Source organism: Sturnira hondurensis, unplaced genomic scaffold (assembly GCF_014824575.4).
Source record: "Sturnira hondurensis isolate 20B ecotype Veracruz unplaced genomic scaffold, ASM1482457v3 Scaffold0008782, whole genome shotgun sequence".
In the NCBI taxonomy this organism is placed as follows: Eukaryota; Metazoa; Chordata; class Mammalia; order Chiroptera; family Phyllostomidae; genus Sturnira; species Sturnira hondurensis.
Genome location: NW_028081413.1, coordinates 925268 through 949513, shown reverse-complemented (window position 1 = coordinate 949513; position 24246 = coordinate 925268). Strand labels below are relative to the sequence as shown.

Below are 24246 nucleotides of genomic sequence, written 5' to 3'. Positions count from 1 at the left end.
TTAAATATTCCACGTGGATTTGAAAAGAAGGTGTATTTTGCATCTTTGGGATGAAAGGATTCTGTATAGATATCAGCTAAGTCCATTTGATCTAATGCGTCATTCAGTTCCAAAATATACTTATTTGTTTGGAAGATCTATGCATTGTTGATGCTGGGGTGTTAAAATCCCCTACTATAATTGTGTTGATATCTATATCTTTGATGAAGTCCTCCAAGATTTTTCTTATATATTTGGCTTCTCCTGTGTTGGGTACGTATATGTTTACAGTATTTGTGTCTTTTTTTTCCACCCCCCTCCCCTGTATTTGTGTCTCCTTGATGGATTCTTCCCTTGAGTATTATTATAAAGTGTCCTTCTGTGTTTTTTATGGCTTTTGTTTTGAAGTCTATTTTGTCTGATAGAAGTATTGTTACTCTGGCTTTTTTTCCTGTTCATTTGCTTGGAATATTTTTTCCAACCTTTCACTTTCAGTCTGTGTAGGTCTTTTGTTCCAAGGTGGGTCTCTTGTAGGCAGCATATGTGTGGATCATGTTTTCTTATCCTTTCAGCTATCCTGTGTCTTTTGATTGGAGCATTTACATTTAAGGTTATTATTGACAGGTACTTATTCATTGCCATTTTACCCCCTTTGTAGCTGTGTTCCTCTTACTCTCACCCTTTTTCCTCATCTTAGCACAGTCCCTTTAGTATGTCTTGCAATGCTGGTTTGGTGTGGGTATATACTTTTAGCTGTCTTTTGTCTGGGAAACTCCTGCTTTCACCATGCATTTAATTGATAGCCTTGCTGGCTAGGGTAGTCTTGGTTGCAGGCCTTTGCCTTTTATTACTTGCAATATTTGTAGCCATTCCCTTCTGGCTTGCAGTGTTTCTGTTGAGAAGTCAGCTGCTAGTCTTATCAGGGCTCCCCTGTGTGTTACTTCCTTTTTCTCCCTTGTTGCCTTTAAGATTCTTTCTTTGTCTTTGAATTTTGCCATTTTAATTATGAGTGTCTTAGAGTGGGCCTCTTTGGGTTCCTCTTGTTTGGGATCCTCTGTGTCTCCTGGACTTGTATGGCTTTTTCTCTCACCAAATTAGGGGAATTTTCCATCAATACTTTTCCAAACAGGTGTTCTACTCCTTGCTCCTCTTCTTCTCCTTCTGGTGTCCCTATTATTTGGATATTACTACGTTTCATGCTGTCCTGCAGTTCCCTTAACTCCTCTTCATCTTTTTTGAGTCTCTTTCCCTTTTTTTGTACTTTTTGGGAGTTTTTTCTACCTTATCCTCCAGCTTGCTGATTTGATCATCTGCTCAGCTAGCCCTCTTTTGAGTCTTTCTATTGTATTTTTCCATTCAGAAATAGTATTCTTCATTTGTTCCTGGCTCATGTTGGTTCTTTCTGTGTCATTTTCAGGCTGATATAGTTATAGTAAGTTCCTTGCAGCTTCCCTGTAGTTTTTGATAATTCTCACTGAGTTAATTGATCTTTCTTATAACTGTTGTTTTGAACTCAGTATCTGATAGTTGACTTGCCTCTGTTTCATTTAGCACTCTTTGAGGACTCTTTCTTTCCTTTTGATTGGTGGCTGTTTCTTTGTCTTCTCATTATTTGTGAGGCACTTCTTATTTGCTTCTGCTTCTTAAAATGATCTGTTTTGACTTCCTGACTTTGTGGTGTGAACTTTTGGTGGTAGGAGACCTTTGAGATTCAGCGGGGCAATCTCCTTGATATCCTGAACTTGATGCTCTTGGGATGTCCTTTATGACGTTTACATTGGATTTCTGGATGTAATTGGGTTTTGATTTTCACTGGGCTGTTCTTTGGTGGGTCTTTCCCGCCAGCTGGTTAACTGAGGGTCACTGCACCCAACATGTCTTGTATGCTGTTGTGCAAGCGCTGCCCGAACAAAAACACAAAGCCCAGGAGGCAAAACAACAACCGCAAAAATATTTTCCTCTGCAATCCTACTATCAACAGCAAATGAACCAGTATTAATAAGGGTGTAAAGAGATTAAGACTATTATAAGAAAGGAGAACAAATATGAGATTACCTACTGAAAGAAGAATGATTTTGAGAGGGTAGAGGGAGGAGTACTAATAAGAATTGGGAATCAGAGGAATGTGAAGAGAGAAAGTAAAATTTACATCATAAATTTAAAATGTAGTGAAGAAGGCAGAATAGAGTAAGAGAAAAGAAGTGTATAGTACTAAGTTTAAACAGAAATTAAAGTAGAAGTGAGAGAAAGAAAAAGGAAGGGGCCCTGGCTGATGTGGCTCAGTGGATTAATCACCAACCTGTGAACCAAAGGGTTGCCAGTCTGATTCCCAGTCAGAGCACATGCCTGGATTGTGGGACAGGTCCCCAGTATGGGGTACATGAGAAGCAACTGCACTCCGATGTTTCTCTCTCTTTCTTCTTCCCTTTCCCTCTCTAAAAATAAATAATTAAAATCTTTAAAAGAAAAAAAAAAGAAAAAGGTGAGGAAGGGAGTAAATAAATAATTTTAAAATAGCCAAATTGGAGAGAAAGATTCACCAGAGCACTATCAACAACAAATCAGACTTCCGGCCAAGACAGAGGCATAGGTAGATACACTGTGCCTCCTCATACAACCAAAATAAGGACAACAAAAATTTAGAAATAAACAAACAACCAAAACTGATAGAAAATTGAACTGTATGGAAATCCAACAACCAAGGAGTTAAAGAGAAAACATTTATCCAGACTGGTAAGAGAGGCAGAGTCGGGTGGCCAGGTGGAGAGGACTTGCAGCAAAGTGGCGGCTGGCGGAACCTGGGCTCACAAGGCGGCAGCAGGCAGGCCCAGCAAGGCAGTGGATTGTGGAGGGGCATGGCGCACAGTCAGCTGGTGGAATGGCCGGTCCCACATTTGTGTACAGATAAACCAGGCAAAACTGGGAAGCAAGACAGACTGCCCAACCCAGGGTTCCAGCTCAGGGAAATAAAGCCTCAAAACACCAATTGAAAATACCTGTGGGGTTTGAGATGCCAGGAGAAACTCCCAGCCTGACAGGAGAGTTTGTTGGAGAGACCAACAGGGTCCTAAAACGTACACAAGCCCACCCACCTGGGAATAAGCACCAGACAGGGCCAGTTTGCTTGGGGGAAGCAGTGGAAGTGACTGAAATCTGGCAGAGAGTGGAACAAGTACCATTGTTCCCTCTCTGACCCCTGCCCCACATACAGCATAACAACCCAGGAACATGGGTTGCCCCATCCTGATCAACACCTAAGGCTCCACGCCTCACTATGTAACAGGCATGTCAAGACAAAAAATGGCCCAAATGAAAGAACAGATCAAAGTTCCAGAAATAATACAACTAAGTGATGAAGAGATAGCCAACTTATCAGATGCCCAGTTCAAAATATTGGTAATCAGGATGCTCACAGAATTGGTTGAATTTGGTCACAAATTAGATGAATAAATGAAGGCTACACTAATTGAAATAAAAGAAAATGTACAGGAACCCAATAGTGATGGGAAGAAAACTGGGACTCAAATCAAGGGAGTGGACTAGAAGGAAGAAAGAAGCAACCAAACAGAAAAGAAGGAAGAAAATTTTCAGAAAAATGAGGAGAGGTTTAGGAACCTCCAGGACATCTTTAAATGTTCCAACATCTGAATCATAGAGGTACCAGAAGGAGCACAGGAAGAACAACAAATGGAAAAGTTATTTGAACAAGTGATAAAGGAGAACTTCCCTAATCTGCCAATGGAAATAGACTTCCAGGAAGCCCAGAGAGGCTCAAAGAAGTTGGACCCAAAGAGGAATACACCAAGGCACATCATCATTACACTAGCCAAGATTAAAATGAAGGACAGAATTCTAGAAGCAGCAAGAGATAAGGAGACAGTTGCCTACAAAGGAGCGCCCATGAGACTGTAAGCTGACTTCTCAAAAGAGACCTTGCAGGCAAGAAGGGGCTGGAAAGAAGTATTCCAAGTCATGAAAAATAAGGACCTACATCCAAGATTGCTCTATCCAGCAAAGCTTTCATTTAGAATGGAAGGGCAGATAAAGTGCTTCTCAGATAAGGTCAAATTCAAGGAGTTCATCATCACCAAGCCCTTATTATATGAAATGTTAAAGGGACTTATCTAAGAAAAAGAAGATTAAAAACAAGTGTAGTAAAATGACAGCAAACTCACAGTTATTAACAACCACACCTAAAACAAAAAGAAAAATAAACTAAGCAAATAACTAGAACAGGAGCAGAACCACAGAAATGGAGATCACATGAGTGGTTAGCAACGGGGGTGGCAGGAAGAGAGGGGGAGAAGGTACAGAGAATAAGTAGTGTAGATGGTAGGTAGAAAATAGACTGAGGCAGGGTAAGAATAGTATGGGAAATGTAGAAGCTAAAGAACTTGTAAGTATGACACATGGACATGACCTAAAGGTGGGGGATGTGGGTGGAAGAGGGTGTGCAGGGTGGAGGGGAGTGAAGGGGGAAAAATGGGACAACTGTAATAGCATAATAAATCTATATTTAAAATTTTTTTTAAATTAGCTAAAATTAATATAGGTGTAATGGGAATAGGAGAGGGAAAAAAGAAAGAAAAGTTTCTAGAGGAATGGGAAGTAAGTTTGAGATGATGTAGAGGGAGTACTAAGAGGAATGAAAAACAGGCAACACAGGATAAAAATAAAATTTGAGATGAAAAGAAAAAGAAAAGGAGAAAAGTGGAAGGATGAAAGAAAAAGAAGAAAGGAAAAAGTAAAAACTAAGCTATGATAAATAACATTTGAGACAAAAATGAGTAGGAGGGGAAATGGTAAAACTTGAGATTTTAAATACAAAATTAGTGAAGATCTAGAGATAACACTGAAAAAATGCAACAACTACTGTATCCACAACAACAAGCAAAGATTGCTAAAGGTAGAGAGTGCAGGTATTTTAAGAGTGGGAAAAAGGGTGTGAGATGACCACTGACAAGAAAATTGGTTTGAAGGACTAGATGGGGTGAAATAGTAAGGGTGCAGGATGGAAACAAGTTATAGTAACAGCGAAAACAAAATTTAAAATGAAAATAATGAGAGGAAAGAAGAAGGTAAAGTGGGGTAAGAGAAGGGAATGGCAAAATATGTGAATTGAAATAAACTAAAGTATAAAATCTTGTGACTTAATATGTACAAACTTGATGTACAGGAAATGAATGTTAAAAAACTATTCAGGAAAGAAATTATTGAAAATCCTGGAGAATACCATGGTGGAGTTTGTCTTGGTAGCATCTAGTATTTACCACTATTCCTTCTTTCTGGATCCACCTCTGGTGATGTCAGATGTTGATCCCCTCTGAACTTCAGGAGCATGTTTGCGATTTCCATGGCTCTACTGTCTGTGGCTACCTCCTTCATTTTTTAATCTAGTCAAATTGCACTCAGCAGTCAGGCTTAAGCACCATAAGGTGGGACAGAATTCCTCCTGGGGTTGGGGCTATTGTTTCCCCTCAGGCTGCTGACACTCAGAGAGGCATGGTCTGCCTGAGCACCATGGCTGTTGCCATATGAGGGTGACTCATCACTGGGATCCTGGCATCTACTTTCTGAGTTCTCTCCCCAAAGCTTTTGTCCCTAGTCTCTCCTCAGGAACTCTAGCTCACTCTGCCCCCCACCTCTTTGCTGGATCAATGAAAATTTGTGCATTGGCCCTTTAAATGGGTCTCTGTGTCTCCAGCCATCCATCTCTGTCAGAGAGCAATCCTGCTGCTTTTTGCCATAGGATATTATCTGTGTTTTAGTCTCTGGTACTCTAGCCTGGGGATTCCAGCTTAGGGTTTAGATCCCACACTTCTCAGGGGGATCCAACTGGATGCTTAAGTATCACTCTGGAGCTTACGTATTTGAGTGGGCACCCAGCCAGCCCTCTCATGTTTCTACCGAACTTTCTACGAGTCATATTGTGCTGAAGCTGATTCTTCTGTCTGTCCGAGGTTAAAGGCTTCTCTCTTGCTATTGTTCAGTTGTTTGTTCTGGGTGATTTCTCCACAATTTAATTGTAATTCCAGATTGGTCATGGCAGAAGGTTAGTGTGACTTCCATTTACTCCTATGCCATTTTGGAAGAGATCTAAAATTTTTTTAAATAGGATGCACCTTTTATTACGGGAAGATCTAGATTTCTTAACATAGAATAAAAGATGCTTCAAAATCGTACACTAACATTTCAGTCTAATCAGTTGGTACCCTTTACCATGTAACCTCTACTATCCAAGGAATTAAAAAAATGGAGAAGAGGAGGGAAAAGTAGTCTAAACTTTCCACCATTAAAATTTGCACCACATTCTAAAAATACTTTAGTCACACAAAGAATACAGCAACTATTTCTGTCTCTAAAATGGGACAATTAAAAGTCAATGAAATTTTAGCCTTGGCTGGTGTAACTCAGTGGATTGAGCGCGGGCCTGCGAACCAGAGGATCGCGGTTCGATTCCCAGTCAGGGTACATGCCTGGGTTGCAGTCCAGTTCCCTGCAGGCCAACTCCCAGCAGGGGATGCACAAAAGGCAACCATACATTGATGTTTCTCTCCTTCCCCTCTAAAGATAAATAAATAAATAAAATCTTAAAAAAAATAAAAGTCAATGAAATTTTAATACTTATGTCCTTACAAAGGACTTAGTAACTAATAAAACTTTAGTAAATATAGTAGTCTCCCCTTGTGCATGGAAAATATGTTCCAGGATCCACAGTTATATGCCTGTAATTATAGATAGTATCAAACTATATATAGTTATGTGTTTTTCTATATATACATACCTATGATAAAGCTTAATTTATAAATTAAGCTATTTTACAAATAGAGTTGTTCTTAGCAACTTCAGCATACAGCTTTTTTTATTCTTATAAAGTGGAGAAATTTTATCTTTTCACTTAAAGGAAGCATATTCTAATTGTCAGCATCACTAGTCTTAGACTAGGTTCATTAGTAAGTAAAATAAGGGGTTTTGAACACAAGCACTGCAGTACCATCACAGTAGACCTGACAACCAAGATGGCTACTAAGTGACTAACAGACAGGTAGCATGTACTGTGTTGGATACGCTGGGCAAAGGGCTGATGAGTGTTCTGGGCAGGATGGAGCCAGTTGACTCAAGATTTCATTGTGCTACTCAGAATGGCATGTAATTTAAAATTTAGGAATTATTTTTGGAATTTTCTATTTAATATTTTTAGACCATGGTTGACCATGAATGACTGCAAAAAGCAAAGCTGCTGATAAGGGCTCCAGTATACTTATAACTGATGAAGAACCTAACAAATGGAAAGTTATCCTCTTGGTGGTACATTTTTTTGTCATTGACTATAGTTTTTTCTTTTTTAAATTTTTTTCCAATAGGAATGAACACTTTGCTGTGTGCTCCCATTCAGACCCAGATGCAACAGAGAGAGGTATGAGTTCATGCAAGTGCCTTCATATTTTAATTTCTCTTGACAGCTACAACTTTTTAAAAAGTCAAAATTTAATGGCAATGGTATGATTCAGGGATCACCTACCAAAATGGACCTATAGACTGGAAAAACTTCTTTAAAAAAAGATTTTTATTTACTTATTTTTAGAGAGAGGGCAAGCAAGGGAGAAAAGAAAGGGAGAGAAACATTAATGTGTGGTTGCCTCTCCATTGCCCGTGACTGGGGACCAGTCCCTCAACCAAGGCATGTGTCCTGACTGGGAATCCAACTGGCAATCCTTTGATTCATAGGCCCATGCTCAATCCACTGAGCTACACCACCCAGGGTTGTAAAAACTTACGTTTTTAGTTAGCTAGGGAAAATTAAATCACTCTCAGTTTAAACATTAGGGAAATATATTAGTTATATCAGGACTTCTCAAACTTTAATGGGCATATGAATCATCTCAGGATTTTGTTAAAATATAGATTCTTATCCACTAGATCTAATGTGGGCCCTCACATTATATAGTTCTAACAATCTCCTAGATGTTATTAATATACTGGTCTATTGGACCATACTTTAAGTACCAAGAAGTTTGACCATATCCTCACAAATAAAATCAGTGCATTAGATTCAAAGAAAATCCTAACTCCCAAAAGTACAGAATGTGTTATAAATTAGTCATTATGTACTTACCCCTTTCTAAGTCTTTTTTATTTAGAATGACAATGACCTATCTAATTAGATTAGATAGGTCATTAGAATTAGAATGATCAGTGATTAGAATTTTCATTATATTTGGGTTTGGTAATGTCAGTCCTTTCTATTTTTCATCATTGTAGTGGATGTATAATTAACCTTGAACTTTTAATTTGTGTGAAAACACAAAGTATTCTAAGTCTTTAGAAAAAAACTTATAACAAATTACTACACACCACACCATTGATTCAAATGCACCAAAATATCATGAGACCATCATTGAAGAGTATTTATATAGCACATGTAAAATACCTTTTTTAAAGTCTGCATTTAATTTGATTTTTTGATGTTTTGTTTCATTATAGGTTTCAGTTATAGAACACAATCATGGAAAGAAACATTCATTTGACCAGACAGTCATCTTTTCAGATGAAAACCAGATGGACCTGACAGCAAGTCACACTGTGATGATTACCAAAGGCCTTTTAGATTGTTCAAAAAATGAGAAGTCCACCAAGATAGATACCACAGCCTTCCTGGCTAACTTAAAGCTTCACACTGAGGATTCAAGAATGAAAAAAGAATTACAATTTTCCATGGATCAAAATACTAATTCAGAAAAGAAAATAAATTTCAACGACTTCATAAAAAGATTGAAAACAAGGAAATCTAATGTTTCTTGTACAGGACCTGATAAAGAAAATTCTGAGATATCTGTTCATTCCAGAGAATCAAATAGGACCTATTCTGTACATCAAATGCATGAATCCCTTCAGGTAGATGAAAATGGCAGTAATGTGACTAGAATCTTTAGAGAACAAGATGATGAGATGGATTTCACCCATTGTCATACAGCCAATATTCAGAATTTGCTTCCCACATCCGGTGAGGCTAGCTTAAGGGAGTTTAAAAGTGATGATATTACAGTTTATGGAAGTGACTTAATGGACTTGACAAGAAACCACACTATACAAATTTTACCCTCAGCAGATAATTTATCTGAAACTGAAAATCAAACTCAGACTGTCATGATGGATGTTACCACAGGTTATAGAACGAAAGCTTCAGAGAAAAAGAGCATCTTTGAGAATAAACCAAATGCTGCTTTCCAAGATGCTTTCTTAAACCCTAAAGGTGAAGTACATATTACCAGAAGTAATATTACTGGGACAGAAACTCACACGGTCACACAGACTTCTAACCAAGATATCAGTACATTGGCTATGATCCCAGAATCTATATGTTCCAGTCCAGCAATTCAAGATTATAAGACATTTTTGTATTCTAGTTGTAATAATGCCATGGAACTGACCAAGTGTCTCTCAAGTACGAGAGAGGAAAACAATTTGCTGAAGCATGACAGTAATTATGCCAAAATGTATCCTAATCCAGATGCCAGCTCTCTTCTTACAGAGAATACAATATATTCAGGAGAAGACAGCATGGACATTACCAAGAGTCACACGGTTGCAATAGATAATCAAATTTTTAAACAAGACCAGAAAGATGTACAGATAGCCCTACCAATATCTGAAAAAGAAATGATGCTCCAAAATCACATAACTGTGTCAAAGGATAAAGAATTGAATGTAAACTGTAGCTCAATTCTTGATGTATCTAGGGAAACATTAAAACAGGTCCTGGCAAATCCTTCGTTTATTTCATTGACTGGCAAAAAGAATGTAATCTTCACAGGTGAAGATAAGGATTTGACTAAAAGTCACAAAACTAATTTGGGAAGTCAAGCTTCTCCTGCATCTTATAATCTAGCATCTGAAGATATTAATAAGTTTCACTCTGACAGCAATGGCCTTTTAAATGAATCAGAAAAAATGACCAAAAGTTGTATTGAACTATCCCAACAACCAAACATAATATCTAAAAACTTCCTAACTGACACCTGGAGAAGAGAAGACAATCCAGTTTTGGAGATTTCACTCTATCTTGATAAAGTTTCTCCTCAGTCAGTCAGTATTAACCAGGACAGTGCAAAGTATAATATACCATACTCTGGTGGAGATTTTAATAAACAAGTATCCCTAGGGAATAGTAGAAGTACTGTGTCATGTGAGCAATCTATGTTTCCTACCACAAAGCTGTTTTCATCAGAAGGACAATGTGCTGTGGAAAATCATAATACTGCTGTTGACAGTCATATAGTAAAATCTGTACCAGGCCAGAAGTCTAAACCATCTGAGCCACTGAGGAAAAGTTTAGGCAATCCTGCCCTTGACTGTTCTCATGACAAGATAATTATTTGTTCAGAAGAGGAGCAAAATATGGATCTAACCAAGAGTCACACTGTTGTCATTGGATTTGGACCTTCTGAAGTACAAGAACTTGATAAGACTAATTTAGAAAATAGTATCAGACATGAAGCTGTAAAAGTTGAAAAATATAATAAAACTCCTACTGAAAAATCTGCAGTATTCATTTTTAATGATATGGATATATTGGAGGACAAATGTGTACAGAAACCTGGATTTCTGAATGAAAACCAAGATGTCCAAATTTGTGAAAGGAAAAGTATTGACAGACTAAAAATTCATAAGACTGTTATATTTTCAGAGGGTGATGAAAATGATATGGACATCACCAAGAGTTATACATTAGAAATAAATCAGAGACCTTTATCAGATGAACCTGATTCGCATTTGGTGCCTTTGGCAGGAACTTCTAAAACTGTTTTGTATGCATGTGGGCAGGATGATATGGAGGTCACTAAAAGTCACACAACTGCCATAGACTTTGAAACTGTACCACCAGATGAAATAAGTACCAGGCCTGTGGACAAAACTGTAATGTTTATAGGTAATCATGATGAGCTAGAAATGACAAAATCCCACACTGTTTTTATTGACTACCAAGCAAAGGAAAGAACTGTGCTTCCAGAGAGACCTGACTTTGAACTATCCAGAAAGAAAAGCCTAGGAAAATCAACAGTGACTCCTCATTATGAGGAGAGTGTTTTCTTTCCAGAGAATGTTAAAAGTGACAATTCAGCAGCAAGAGTCAGCCAGCTGACTAGGGAATGCTCTAATAGTGGTTCTATAGAGAAAGCTGTAGCAGTTATAGCTAATGGTAACATGGAAGTGTCTACATCAACCATTTGGAAAAATGACAAAGATGTACCAAAGCCTGGATTTCTGAATGAACCTCTGTCAGACATAAGTCAAAGAAGGAAAAGCCTTAGATTCAAAAATGACAAGTCCATTGCATTATCAGGTAATCATAAAAATGACATGGATATCATCCAGAGTTGTACAGTGGAAATAAATAACAAAAGTGCCCTAGAAGATGGAGAAGACTTCCTTTTGGTGCCTTTGACAGGAACTTCTAAAACTGTTTTTTATACATGTGGGCAGGATGACATGGAGATCACTAGAAGTCACACAACTACCTTAGAATGTAAAACTGTCTCACCGGTTAAAATAACCAGTAAGCCTATGCAGAATACTATAATGTTTGTCAATAATCACAGTGATATGGAAGTCACCAAGTCCCATAATGCTTTCATTGATTGTCCAGACACTGAGAAAATACTTCAAGAGTGCTCTAATTTTGGAACAGCAGAAGGAAAAACCTTGGGTGTTTCTTTTCCTGAGGATGGTAGGTCTGTTCAAGAAATCACTGAAAAACAAGTACAGGCTGTAGGAAACAAAGTTGTTCTTCACACTGAGCAAAAGCATCATATGATAACCTATTCTAATACATTTTCTGGGGATCAAGGTGAGAGAGAAATTGTCAAATTCCATAGCACTGCTGTGGATGAAAAGGACAGGGGGGGAGTTGTAGGCCAGGCCTACACATTGGAAAAAGCCAAACTTGAAAGCTGCCACTTAAGTAGCACAGCTAGAAGAAATGTGGATTTTACAAACAGTCGTGTACCTGCTATTTGTGAACCCAGCAATAATTATTCCTGTTTACCTAATGTTATTTCCTATTTTGATAATTTGGAGGGGAATGTCATGTCCTTACGTGATAAAGATGAGAAAGCCAGTAATTGCCCAGTGCAAAATGATCTTGCTTATGCAAATAATTTAGCCAGTGAGTATTACTTGAAATCTGAGGGACTCCTTTCTGCTTCTTGTTCTTTGTTAGAGAAGGAAAAAGTTACTCAAACTGGTACCAAAGGACAGTCAGACTGTGTTATAACAGTGCTCAAAGATCAAGATCTGATTAAGGAGCCCCAAAATCTATTAGCTAATCAAACTTTAGTGTATGGTCAAGATTTGAGTAACATGACCAAACTTGACTCAACGCAAGTATCTCTTAAGTTTACAGAGGATCAGATGGAGACCTTTGTTCATAATGCAGAACATAGTTTAAAGCAGATCTTTGTTGATGTTTGTATTGGTTCTCAGCCTCATCTCTCAACCCAGCCATCTCCATTACCTCAACAAGGACAGAGTGTTGTTAATAAAGGTGAAAGTAAGACTTTAAATATTGTTACAAAAAATTCCTCTGTACCCACAGAGGAATTGAGTAAAAATAAGTCCATAATGCTCAATAATGAGAAACAGTTTACTGTAGCCTATGTAGAAGAACCGAAGAAAAATATCCAAACAGCTAAATGTAATATAGCCATAGATTCCTGCAGTAACTCAGGCTTGACTAAGCAAGTTCAAACTCATGCCAATCCTAAAGAAACATCAGATCCTATCATTGCATCTAATACTGCAAGTTTTAGTAGTGGCAAACCAAATCTGAATAATTTGAATAAGAAAACTGAACAAATTTTGGATTTACAAACTGTCCGTATATCAGCTGTTCCAGAACAACTACTTGAATTAGTAAATAATGCAGATAATGATGTCAGTAGAGTGCAAGCTACAGAAATATGTAATACGAACACAGTGTCCAACAATGTTAAAAATGATAGAGATGAAGAAAATAAGTTTTTTCATAATGGATCTGAAACCAACTCTCTACCATTAGGAAAGGATAAAGTGAGGAGATGTTCTTTGGGAATATTTTTACCCAGATTGCCAAACAAAAGAAATTGTAGTGTCACTGGTATTGATGACCTGGAGCAGGTTCCATCAGACACAACTGATTTAAATCACCTAGAAACTCAGCTGGTCTCCAATAAGGATTTAGGCATTGGATTTATTGCAGCTAAGCTGAACTTAAGTCCATCGCAGTATATAAATGAGGAAAATCTTCCTATATATCCTGGTGAGATTAATTCTTCAGACTCTATTAGCATAGAAACTGAGGAAAAATCTTTGATCAAGACATATGAAAAAGAGATTTCACCACCTGAAAATAAAATGAAAGAAACCTGCAATAGCCAAAAAAGATCCTGGGTACAAGAAGATGATGATATTCAGAATGAGAAAAAAATCAGAAAAAGGGAGATTAAGTGTACTGATACTACACAAGATCAGGAGGTAAGCTCTGTCTTGAACTAAGGAATGTTCTTGATTTTTTTCTTCTTTTTAATATATTTTATTCATTATGCCATTTCCCCCCCTTCATTCACCTCCACCCTGCACACCCCCTCCCCCACCATTCCCTCCCTTTAGTTCATGTCCATGTGTCACAATTCCTTAGCTTCTACATTTCACATACTATGCTTGCCCTACCCCCTTCCTATTTTCTACCTACCATTTATGCTACTTATTCTCTGTACCTTCTCCCCCCTTCTCCTTCTCCTACTCCCCTGTTGCTAACCCTCCATGTGATCTCCATTTCTATGTTTCCACTCCTGATCTAGCTGTCCTCTTAGTGTGCTTTTGTTTTAGGTGTGGTTGTTGATAACTGTGGGTTTGCTGTCCTTTAACTGTTCATATTTTTTATCTTCTTTTTCTTAGATAAGTCCCTTTAACATTTCATATAATAAGGGTTTGGTGATGATGAACTCCTTGAATTTGACCTTATCTGAGAAGCACTTTATCTGCCCTTCCATTCTAAATGAAAGCTTTGCTGGATAGAGCATTCTTGGATGTAGGTCTTTGGATTTCATGACTTGGAATACTTCTTTCCAGCCCCTTCTTGCCTGTAAGGTCTCTTTTGAGAAATCAGCTAACAGTCTGATGGGTACTCCTTTGTAGGGGACTGTCCCCTTATCTCTTGCTGCTTCTAGAATTCTCTCCTTCATTTTAATCTTGGCTAATGTAATGATGATGTGCCTAGGTGTGTTCCTTCTTGGGTCTAACTTCTTTGGGACTCTTTGAGCTTCCTTGATTTCCTTTGGAAGTCTATTTCCTTTGCCAGACTCGGGAAGTTCTCCTTTATTATTTGTTCAAATAACTTGTCCACTTGTTGCTTTTCCTCTTCCCCTTCTGGTACCCCTATAATTCAGATGTTGGAACATTTAAAGATGTCCTGGAGGTTCCTAAGCCTCTCCTTTTTTTGGAGTTCTTGTTTCTTCCTTCTTTTCTGTTTGGTCATTTTTTTCTTCCTTCTGGTCCACTCCCTTGATATGAGTCCCAGCTTCCTTTCCATCACTATTGGTTTCCTGTGCATTTTCCTTCATTTCAATGAGTTTAGCCTTCATTTGTCCCTCTAATTTGTGACTAAAATCAACCAGTTCTGTGAGCATCCTGATCACCAGTATTTTGAACTGTGCATCTGAGAAGTTGGCTATCTCTTGGTCGCTTAAAAGTGTTGGCTCTGGGCCTTTGATTTGTTTCTTCTGTTTGAGCCACAATGTTTTGGTCTGTTCACGCCTGTTACCCATGAGGGGCGGAGCCTTAGGTATTCACGAGGGTGGGGTGACCCAGTTGCTGGGTTGTGATGCTGTGTGCGGGGGCGAGATCAGAGAGGGGCAATGGCTTTTGTTCCACTCTCCCTTGGATTTTGGTCCCCTCTGCTGCTTCCCACAAGCAAACTGGGCCCCCCTAGTGCCAGCTCCTGGATGTGTGGGCCTGTGAACCTTCCAGGACCCTGTGGGTCTCTCCAACAAACTGTGAGCCTGGGATCTTCTCCCTGCACCTTGACCCGGAAAGTTTTTCCAATTGGTGCTTTAGTTCTTGTCGCTGGGGCCCTAGCCTGCGCCGTCTGTCTTACTGCTTGCCTCTTCGCCTGGTTTATCTGAGTGTGAATGTGTGACTGCAGTCAGCCAGCCACCTTGCGCCCCCACTGGGTCCGCCTGTTGCCACCCCACACCTGGGATCTGCCAATGGCCTTCTGCATGCCTGGGTCAGTCGGTTCCAGCCGCTTTTTTCCTGAGCTACCCGCTCCACCAGCCACTGACTCCGCCCCTCTTACTGGTCTGGCTGAATGGTTCGTTGTTGTCAGACTTTGGTACAGTTCACTTTTCCATGTTTTGGTTGTGTTTTGTTACTAAAACTTTGTTATCTTTAAACTTGGTTGTCTTCTTGATTTTTTAAAAATTATGAGTGTACTTGAATTTTTGTTTTTGTCTTGGGTAGCAGGAATTGATTATTTTCAATTATAGGGCTAAAGAAATATTTCTTTGTAAAATCTTAAGGAATTAATTGACTAATAGCTAGACTTAAAAGCAATCTGAAGTGGCAGATGGTCACAAAAAATGAAATTGAAAGTAGTACAAAAATTAATGTGGAAATGATAGAATTCTAAATATTCTATCACCTCTGGTGATTTGTTGTAGTTTTGCATATGAAAATTTCTAGGCAGGATACATGTGGTTTGAAAAATTATCTTCAGTGTTAAAATATTTAGAGGGTAAAAAGCCTTTTTGTTGTGCAAACTGCATAAAGAAAAACTTGACTGAATTTTCTTGGTTAACAAGAGTATGAAGAAACAAAGTTCATTTCTTTAGAGGATGGGAAAATGCCTAAGTTAAGCCCAGTACCTCAAAATGAAGTAAGTGAGATTTTGTATTTTTGAAAGAGGTCATAGATATTAAAGTTGAGGGACATTGATTTGAATAATTTGGGAAAATAAAACCTGTCATCCAACTTGAGTTGGTTTTTGTTTTTTTAAAAATTTTATTTATTTATCTTTAGAGATGAAAGGAAGGGGAGAAATATCAATGTATGGTTGCCTCTCATGAGTTCCCTGCTGGGAACTGGCCCACAACCCAGGCATGTGCCCTGACTAGGAATTGAACTGCGATCATGTGGTTCGCAGGCCCACGCTCAATCCACTGAGCCACACCAGCCAGGGCCTCCAACTTGAGTTTTATAGGTGGAGAAATAAAGATGAAAAGTATCAAAGGTTCATAGAAACAATTTAGACTCAAGAAATATGTAAGCTTAGAAGATGATATCAGTGGTTCTATAAGATGAGGTGGTGAGCCCTGGCTGGTGTAGCTCAGTGGACTGAGCACGGTCCTGCGAACCAAAGGATCTCGGTTCCATTCCCAGTCAGGGCACGTGCCTGGGTTGCAGGCCAGTTCCCGGCAGGGGACCCATGAGAGGCAACCATACACTGATATTTCTCTCCCTCTCTCCTTCCCTTCCCCTCCCCTCTAAAGATAAATAAATAAAAATCTTTTTAAAAAAGAACTTTAAAAAAAAGATGAGGTGGTGAGGAAATGGCTTGTGTATGAAGCTTTAAGAAAGTAGTTAACAGTAATATAAAATGCATAACTGAATAGATTCTGTGAAAGTTAGTACTATTTTGTTCAGTAAATACTTGTTTAGTATCTATAATGTTCTAGGTACATTGAGCTTGCTAGAATGTTTCAGTGGGAATTTATAGACAAAAATCTGCTGTCATGGAGCTTATTTACATTATGGCATTTAGACAAAGAATATAATGTCCTCAAAAACATATGTAAAGTTGGAAGATAAAAATGACATTTAAGGCTGTAAAGTCAAATGGTTAAAGTGTTAATAACAGGACCATATGACTTATTTGACTTCATCCAAAGGAGTCTTGTTCACCAAGTGAAGGAAATACTAAAGTCTGGACATAAGTGTCTTTCTGTACTAGCCAATATTCTATTCTGGCTTTCTGTAGTGTAGTATCCCTGATCCTGGTGGTTAGTAGTTGAATAATAGAATAGGTCAACGTTAGCTCATAGAGTCTGGCTATAACTAAGATACATCAGAGAAATAATTTCTTACACAGTGTAATCTGCAAAGTTATTTCTATGTATTTTAAAATAAAATGACTTTTAACTCTAAAGACTTTGACTGTTACTTATTCTAATTCTTTGCTAAGGGGACTCATAAGAGTTATACATAAATTTTATGTTAGAAGTATTTTTTTAGTGTTCAACAAACATTTAGTCATTATGAGTATACAGTGTTATAACTTTGTCCTGATGATGTTCCTTAATTGATAATTTCAGATTTTCGTTCACCATGCTGAAGGGGATATAGATAAAAATGCTAACAGTATATTGATAAAAAGCCTGAGCAGGACCCCATCTAGTTGCAGCAGTTCTCTGGAGTCGATCAAGACTGATGGGACCTGTGCGGACTGCAGCAGTAAGACGATCTTCATGAAAACTAATTAATACAAGTCATCTGCTTTCTTGGCTAATAATAAATGTATTTCCATTTAAGAGATTTTTAAAATTTGTGTATAAGCTAGCCCTGACTGACGTGGCTCAGTGGGCTGGGCATCCTCCCGCAGACCGAAAGGTCACCAATTTGATTCCCAGTGGGGCACGTGGCTGGGCTGTGGGCCAGGTCCCTGGTGGGGGGGTGTGGAAGAAACAACCAATCAATATATTTGTCTCCCTCTCTCTCTCCCTCCCTTCCTCTCTCTAAAATTAAATAAATAAAAATAAAATTTGTATAAGTTTTTTTTAGGGGTTATAAATAGTTGATAAGTAAAATAATACTTTATGTTTAATTCTTGTTACTTTAATAAATTGAGAAGTGAAGTACTACACTGGGTAGAGCAGTTTCCTTAAGAGGCTTATACTCAGTTAAGAAAACATTGAATGGAGCCTTAAAACTGTAACATAATTTTACCTTACAAATAACTGTCTTTCCAACAAGATCTTAATAGATAGCTTCAGGAGCATGAACCACACATAAACCTGGATGATAACTAAAATTAAGTTTACAATTTCATTTCGACTTGTTCATCACCTGAACTTGCCTTACCTCTAGCATACCGCACTAGTCAGATGGAATCACAGTTCCTCACAGACACTATTTGTGAAGAGAGCTTGAAGGAGGTATGTTAAAGTATTCCTAATTTCTAATGTAACTAATTTCCTTGTTTTGTTTTTTCTTTTCTTAATTTTTAAAAAAATGTTGAAATGTTTTAAATATATACAAGATGAGTTTTCTGTGTTGAGGGCCCAATATGGCAGTTAATTATATGGAGTGGAAATAATGTTTAGAAGACCCAAGTTTTGCTGTTTTTTCCCCCAATTCTACTGTTACTGAATAATCTCAAGAAATAAATTTTAGATAAAATATACTCATGTATAACTTACAAACATCTGGATAGTATTTCCACAAATATATATAAAGAACTTTAAGCTATTTACCAACAAATGAGGTGGTTATAATAAAAATGAGCTTACCTTGAATGGTCATGCAAACTTTTTTTCTTTCCTCAGAAACTCAAAGATGGGAGAATAACAATAAAGGAGTTCTTTATACTTCTTCAAGTCCACATTTTGATACAGAAACCCCGACAGAGCACTCTCCCAGCCAAAGTAAGTGTAATTTCTTGGCAAAATAATTGCCTCAATTAGAAAATATTGTTCTTATTTACTAAACTGCTTCAAAGCAAGCATTTAATCAGAAAGAAAAAAGAATAAAGGAAGCAAATTTTTCTATAAAATTTTCCCATAATTAGTATATTTGTGATTAGTGTAAAAATTGATACCTTTTTTTGTACTGTGGATTTTTCATAAGGTGAAATTTTATTTTTCTCATTTCTTGCCATCTATTTTGTTTTTGATACTTTTTCCTAAACATATACTCTTTCCCATTATAAAAATCTAAGTTTTTAATAAACATTTTTCAAAATAAGTATGTAAGATCGTGAACATTTGAATAATACAATCACCAAACTCAATTTCAAAGATTAATAGAAAAACTTATAACACTTTTATAGGAATATTTTTTTCTTAAGTCTGTCAGACATTTACAAAGATTAGTTATGCCTTTGGCCACAAAGAAAACATTAACAAATTGAAAAAAAGGAGATTTTATGGACCACATCATCTGATCTTAATCCAATAAAATTAGAATTAATAAAAGGACTAAACATTCTTTAGCTTCTTAGAAATTAAGAAACCTATTTCTAGATAATTTTTATGTCAAAGAGGAAATCAAAAGTGTTTAGAAAGCAACATAAAAGAAAACAGTTAATATCAAATCTATGCAAAAATTATGCTTAACAGGAAATTAGGAGCCTCACATTATTGTTACAGAAGAGTGTCTAAAAATAAAGGAATTATTAATACTCACTTTAAGAAATTGGAACAATAAAATCATATCCATAAAAAGTCAGAAAGATGGTTAATGCAAATAAATGATAAAGTTAATGAATTTTTAGGTATTAAATCACTTAATAATGTATAGCCATTATTTTTTCGGCTTTATTGAGGTTAATGACCAATACTGCATAGCCATTTTCAAATCATTTACAATTCCATTTGAGTAGAACATCTACAGTTTCCCTAAACATCTGTGGGAAATGGACTTTGATGTCAGAGACTTGAATTCAGATTTCAACTTGTAACTTTACTGAGTATAAAAATTTCCAAAGAATATTCAAATTTTTCTTTGTAGAACTTTTAGAAATAGACACTTTAAAACTTGAAACAGTTCTTAAACATGGTTTGTCTGATTTTGTTTTTTCAGTTTACTATAAATACACAATCTGCTTCAGAAGATCTGATGTTAAATCAGTATGTTTACCGACCCAAGATACAGATTTATAGAGAAGATTGTGAAGCTCTTTGCCAAAAGATCGAAGAGTATGAAAGTTTTTGTTTTTTGTGTTTGTTGGATGAGTGAATGATTTGTGTGGTAAGGTGTTGATTAGAATAACACTAGCATAGAAAAACTTGATGGCATTAATCGGTGGTGTGATACAGTATGTTTATAGAGTTTTGGCTTTCAGGTTGAAGCTCAATCCTGGCTATGAGTCTGTGTAACATATGAGCCATTTAACCATTATTTCCATATCTGTAAATTGGGGATAATAATACCTACTCAGGTAGATATGAAAAGTAGAAAAGAGTGTACATAAAATGTCTTCATGCCATTTTTAGTAAAAAGTATGTCCTTAGTGAACAATAATTATTAGATTATGATATAAATTGATTGCAAAGGAACATCTTCAAAGAGAGCTATCCTTTAGAGATTTATGTACAGTGCCTAACATCAAGAATGCCTTTTGAGTCGATAATTTTGTCACATTTGCTTTTGATTTGCATGTATAAAATAACATGGTTTTACTCTGACTATAGCTTAGTGCTTTGGTATATATAAATGCAGACTAATTTACAAGTTAGGTGCAGCATACTCAGATTCCCACAGGTAGATCAGGACTTGCAAGCCAAGTTATGTTTACATCATACTTATCTAAAATTATCCAACTAAATTTGAACCAATCTAACAGAAAAGAAATAAAAGAATCTTTTAGGAAGTATGTAGTTTTAAAAATAGAGACTTAAGCCCTGGCTGGTGTAACTCAGTGGATTGAGCTCAGGCCTGCGAACCAAAGGATTGTGGTTCGATTCCCAGTGAGGGTACATGCCTGGGTTGCAGGCCAGTTCCCAGTAGGGGACCCACGAGAGGCAACCATACATTGGTATTTCTCTCCCTCTCTCCTTCCCTTCCCCTCTAAAGATAAGTAAATCTTTTTTAAAAAAAAGAGGCTTAAGATGCTGTTAAATTATTATACTGCAGATTTGCCTGATTCTGGCTTGTTTATTCAACAAATACATATATTGAGTACCTACTATGTGCTAGGTACTATACTAAGTACTGAGGTTCTTCACTGAACGAGACAGAGAAATTTCTTTTTTTTTTAAAAGATTTTATTTATTTATCTTTAGAGGAGAAGGGAAGGAGAGAGGGAGAGAAATATCAATGTATGGTTGCCTCTCGTGTGTCCCGTGCCAGGAACTGGGAACTGGCCTGCAACCCAGGCATGTACCCTTGACTGGGAATCGAACCGCGATCGTGTGGTTCGCAGGCCCGCGCTCAATCCACTGAGCTATACCAGCCAGGGCGAGAAATTTCTTTATGTTGTGTAAATGAGTTGGGCATCTCGTGATTTGTCTGAGAATGCTTTATTTTGAATGAAATACAATGAATAGCCTGTTTAGATGTGCTGTGCTATTTGATTTTACACTTCTATGCCTGTATATAATATCATTTATTCTGCTTATTAACAAGAGACCAATATATATCATTACTACTTTTATAAATGCTATTCTGTAAAGGTGAGATAAGGCTTTAGACTGAATTGGGAACTTTTATTTAAAATAATAGTTACAACTTCACAGTTATGCATTGACAGGCCTTAGGGATTTTTTAAAAAAATATTTTACTTATTTATCTTCAGAGGGGAAGGGAAGGAGAGAGGGAGAGAAATATCAATGTATGGTTGCCTCTCGTACATCTCCTGCTGGGGACTGGCTTGCAACCCAGGCATGTGCCCTGGACTGGGAATCAAACCAGGATCCTTTTATTCACAGGCCGGCGCTCAATCCACTGAGCTACACCAGCCAGGGCTAGGAATCTTTATTAGCATATGTTTTCCTGTGGGAACAAGCTGATAACATTTCGATGAGAATTCTATTTGTGAGAGAAGGTTTTTTGACTCATAACATTTTCAAACTGTTCTGCAAGTATTGAAATAATGAGACTGGTTGCTGTTCTTGAGTGTATTCCCCTGTTTTTATATAAAAAAACAACTAGAGAGAATTAAATGAAGTATGCCTATAGATCTGAGTTGATTCATTGAAGCTGCCTTCTGAACCCTATGCTAATTAACGTTTCTATATTTTAGATTAAAGCTTTCTGCATTGAACCAAGATAAACTGTTGACTGATGTAAATAGGAACCTATGGGAAAAAATGAGACACTGCTGTGATGAGGAGGTACTTTTGTCTTATTTACTGAGTAGGAATCACTATAGACATTTTGAATAATTCTTATTATGAAATAGATAACTTACTTGGTAATTAGTGATGAGTTCTTTAATTTACTTCTCAGGTGTAATATGTTACCAAGGTTTTGTTTAATTATATATGAGTAATTGTTAATATATAATTTAGTCAAACCTGAAATTATCAAATAATATATGAAATATAGTTGAAGTTTATTTATAGTTCCCTCCTTCTTGTTTGCTTTTCACTTAGATTTAGATGAGGAAAAGATTTAATTGATTAAATAATAATTTGTTTTATATGGGGTCTAATACATTCAAAGAGTTTTATTAAGAACCTGTCATTTTCAAATTTGTAATAATAATAAGTGAACTGGAAGCAGGAATCAAAATTAAAATCTTTGTGCTTTTAAACTATTAAATGGAATTAAGTTTGCAAACGAGAAGAAGTGTCCTGTTTTAGGAAACAGAGTCTAGAACTGTTGAAGCTTGGCATGCCCCATCTGAACCAGCCTCCTCAGATCTTGGGCCTTTTCTAACTCTTGTTCAGTGCATTGTTACCTTTGACTTTTCCTTACAGCTGAAGGCCTTTGGAATTTACCTGAACAAAATAAAATCACATTTTACCAAGATGACTAAAGTCTTTACTCACCAAGGAAAAGTGGCTCTCTACAGCAAGCTGGTGCAGTCAGCTCAGGTAATTTAAGGCAGTTAATAGCATAGAAAGAAAGATCTATTAAAGTTACTTTATGGTGGTTATGGAATATGAAGAATGTTTCTTAGACATGTGAGTGAAACTTTGGCAAAAGCTTAGAATTGTTCATAAGGGAAAGGAGTTTAATTGATCAAAAATGGCAAATCCTAAAACCTTGAGCAATCTTAAAATATATTTACTAATATGGGCCTATTTCTTATCTCAAATTTGTTATTCATTATACAGCTTGAAATAAAACAATATAGATTCTACTCTTCCATTGCAAAGGACTATAGTACTATCTTTCATATAATTCATACCTAGCTGTGTATGTTTGTGTATGTGTTTAAAGTAGTGTTTCCCAAAATGATCATCCTTTAAAGGTTCCTTTAAAAGGTTCCTGTGTGTTTAAAAATTTTCTATAGCAAATAAGTCTGGGAAATGTTACATGTAATATCACTTTTCAGAGAAATATAATAGCATATTAATGTCTACAGTCAAAAATCTTTTTTTAAAAGCTTAAAAAGAAAAAAATGCTATGATTCTGTTTGACCAGTGTTTTCCATAGATAGAACATTTTTTGACCATAGAACATTTTTTTTTAATTTTAGTTTTCATTTGTTAACAGGTATAATTGGCAAATAAAGTATGCATATTCAAAGTGTACAATGTGATGATTTGATATATGCATAAATTGTGAAATGATTATCATCATGAAATTACTATATCCATGGCTTCATGCAGTTATTTTTTTTTGGATGAGAATGCCAAGATCTGGTCATCTACCCTCTTAGCAAATCTCAAGAATATACTACAGTGTTATTAAATATAGTCACCATGCTGTACATTCAATCATAGAACATTTTCTAATGAACTGTTTTTTGTTTTTTAAGATTTTATTTATTTATTTTTATAGCGAGAGGAAGGGAGGAAGAAAGAGGGAGAGAAACATCAATGTGTTGTTGTCTCTCATGTGGCCCACACTAGGGACTTGTCCCCCAACCCAGGCATGTGCCCCAACTGTTGAATCGAACCAGTGAACCTTTGCTTCGATTTACAGCCCAGGCTCAATCCACTGAGCTACACCAGCCAGGGCAATGAACTCTTTTTTTTGAAGTAATATTTAAATGTAGACTGGAAACTTTGACCTTCATTTTAAGATCCATCTGTTCATGATTTAGATATGTCAGTTATATCAGCTGTTTGAAATCTGATAACGTTATAATGTTTTGTGGGTGAAACTTGAACTTAACAATCTATAATATTGTGTGTTTAGAATGAGAGGGAGAAACTTCAGATAAGGATAGAAGAGATGGACAACATACTTAAGAAGATTGACAGCTGTCTCACTGAAGTGAAACTAGGTAAAGTATTTAAAATATTTTTTGCAAAGAAAATTTTTATCTAAGTGCTTCTTTTCATATAGATTGCTGGTATCACTATGCTGAAGCCTTGTATTAGCAGTTTGAGATTAAATTAG

General features: G+C 36.7%; 1 protein-coding gene across 2 annotated transcripts in view; it reads left to right on the top strand.

Annotated features, from left to right (window-relative positions):
• Positions 1-24246, top strand: part of KNL1 (kinetochore scaffold 1) — a 72469-nt gene that overhangs the window by 33423 nt on the left and 14800 nt on the right. For both annotated transcript variants that reach the window (XM_037056061.1, XM_037056062.1), the window contains 9 exons: positions 7344-7396; positions 8464-13491; positions 17328-17466; positions 18100-18167; positions 18558-18656; positions 19813-19928; positions 21974-22064; positions 22653-22769; positions 24043-24130. In XM_037056061.1, coding sequence (XP_036911956.1) covers positions 7344-7396; positions 8464-13491; positions 17328-17466; positions 18100-18167; positions 18558-18656; positions 19813-19928; positions 21974-22064; positions 22653-22769; positions 24043-24130 — 5799 coding nt within the window. The remainder of the gene's footprint in view (positions 1-7343; positions 7397-8463; positions 13492-17327; positions 17467-18099; positions 18168-18557; positions 18657-19812; positions 19929-21973; positions 22065-22652; positions 22770-24042; positions 24131-24246) is intronic.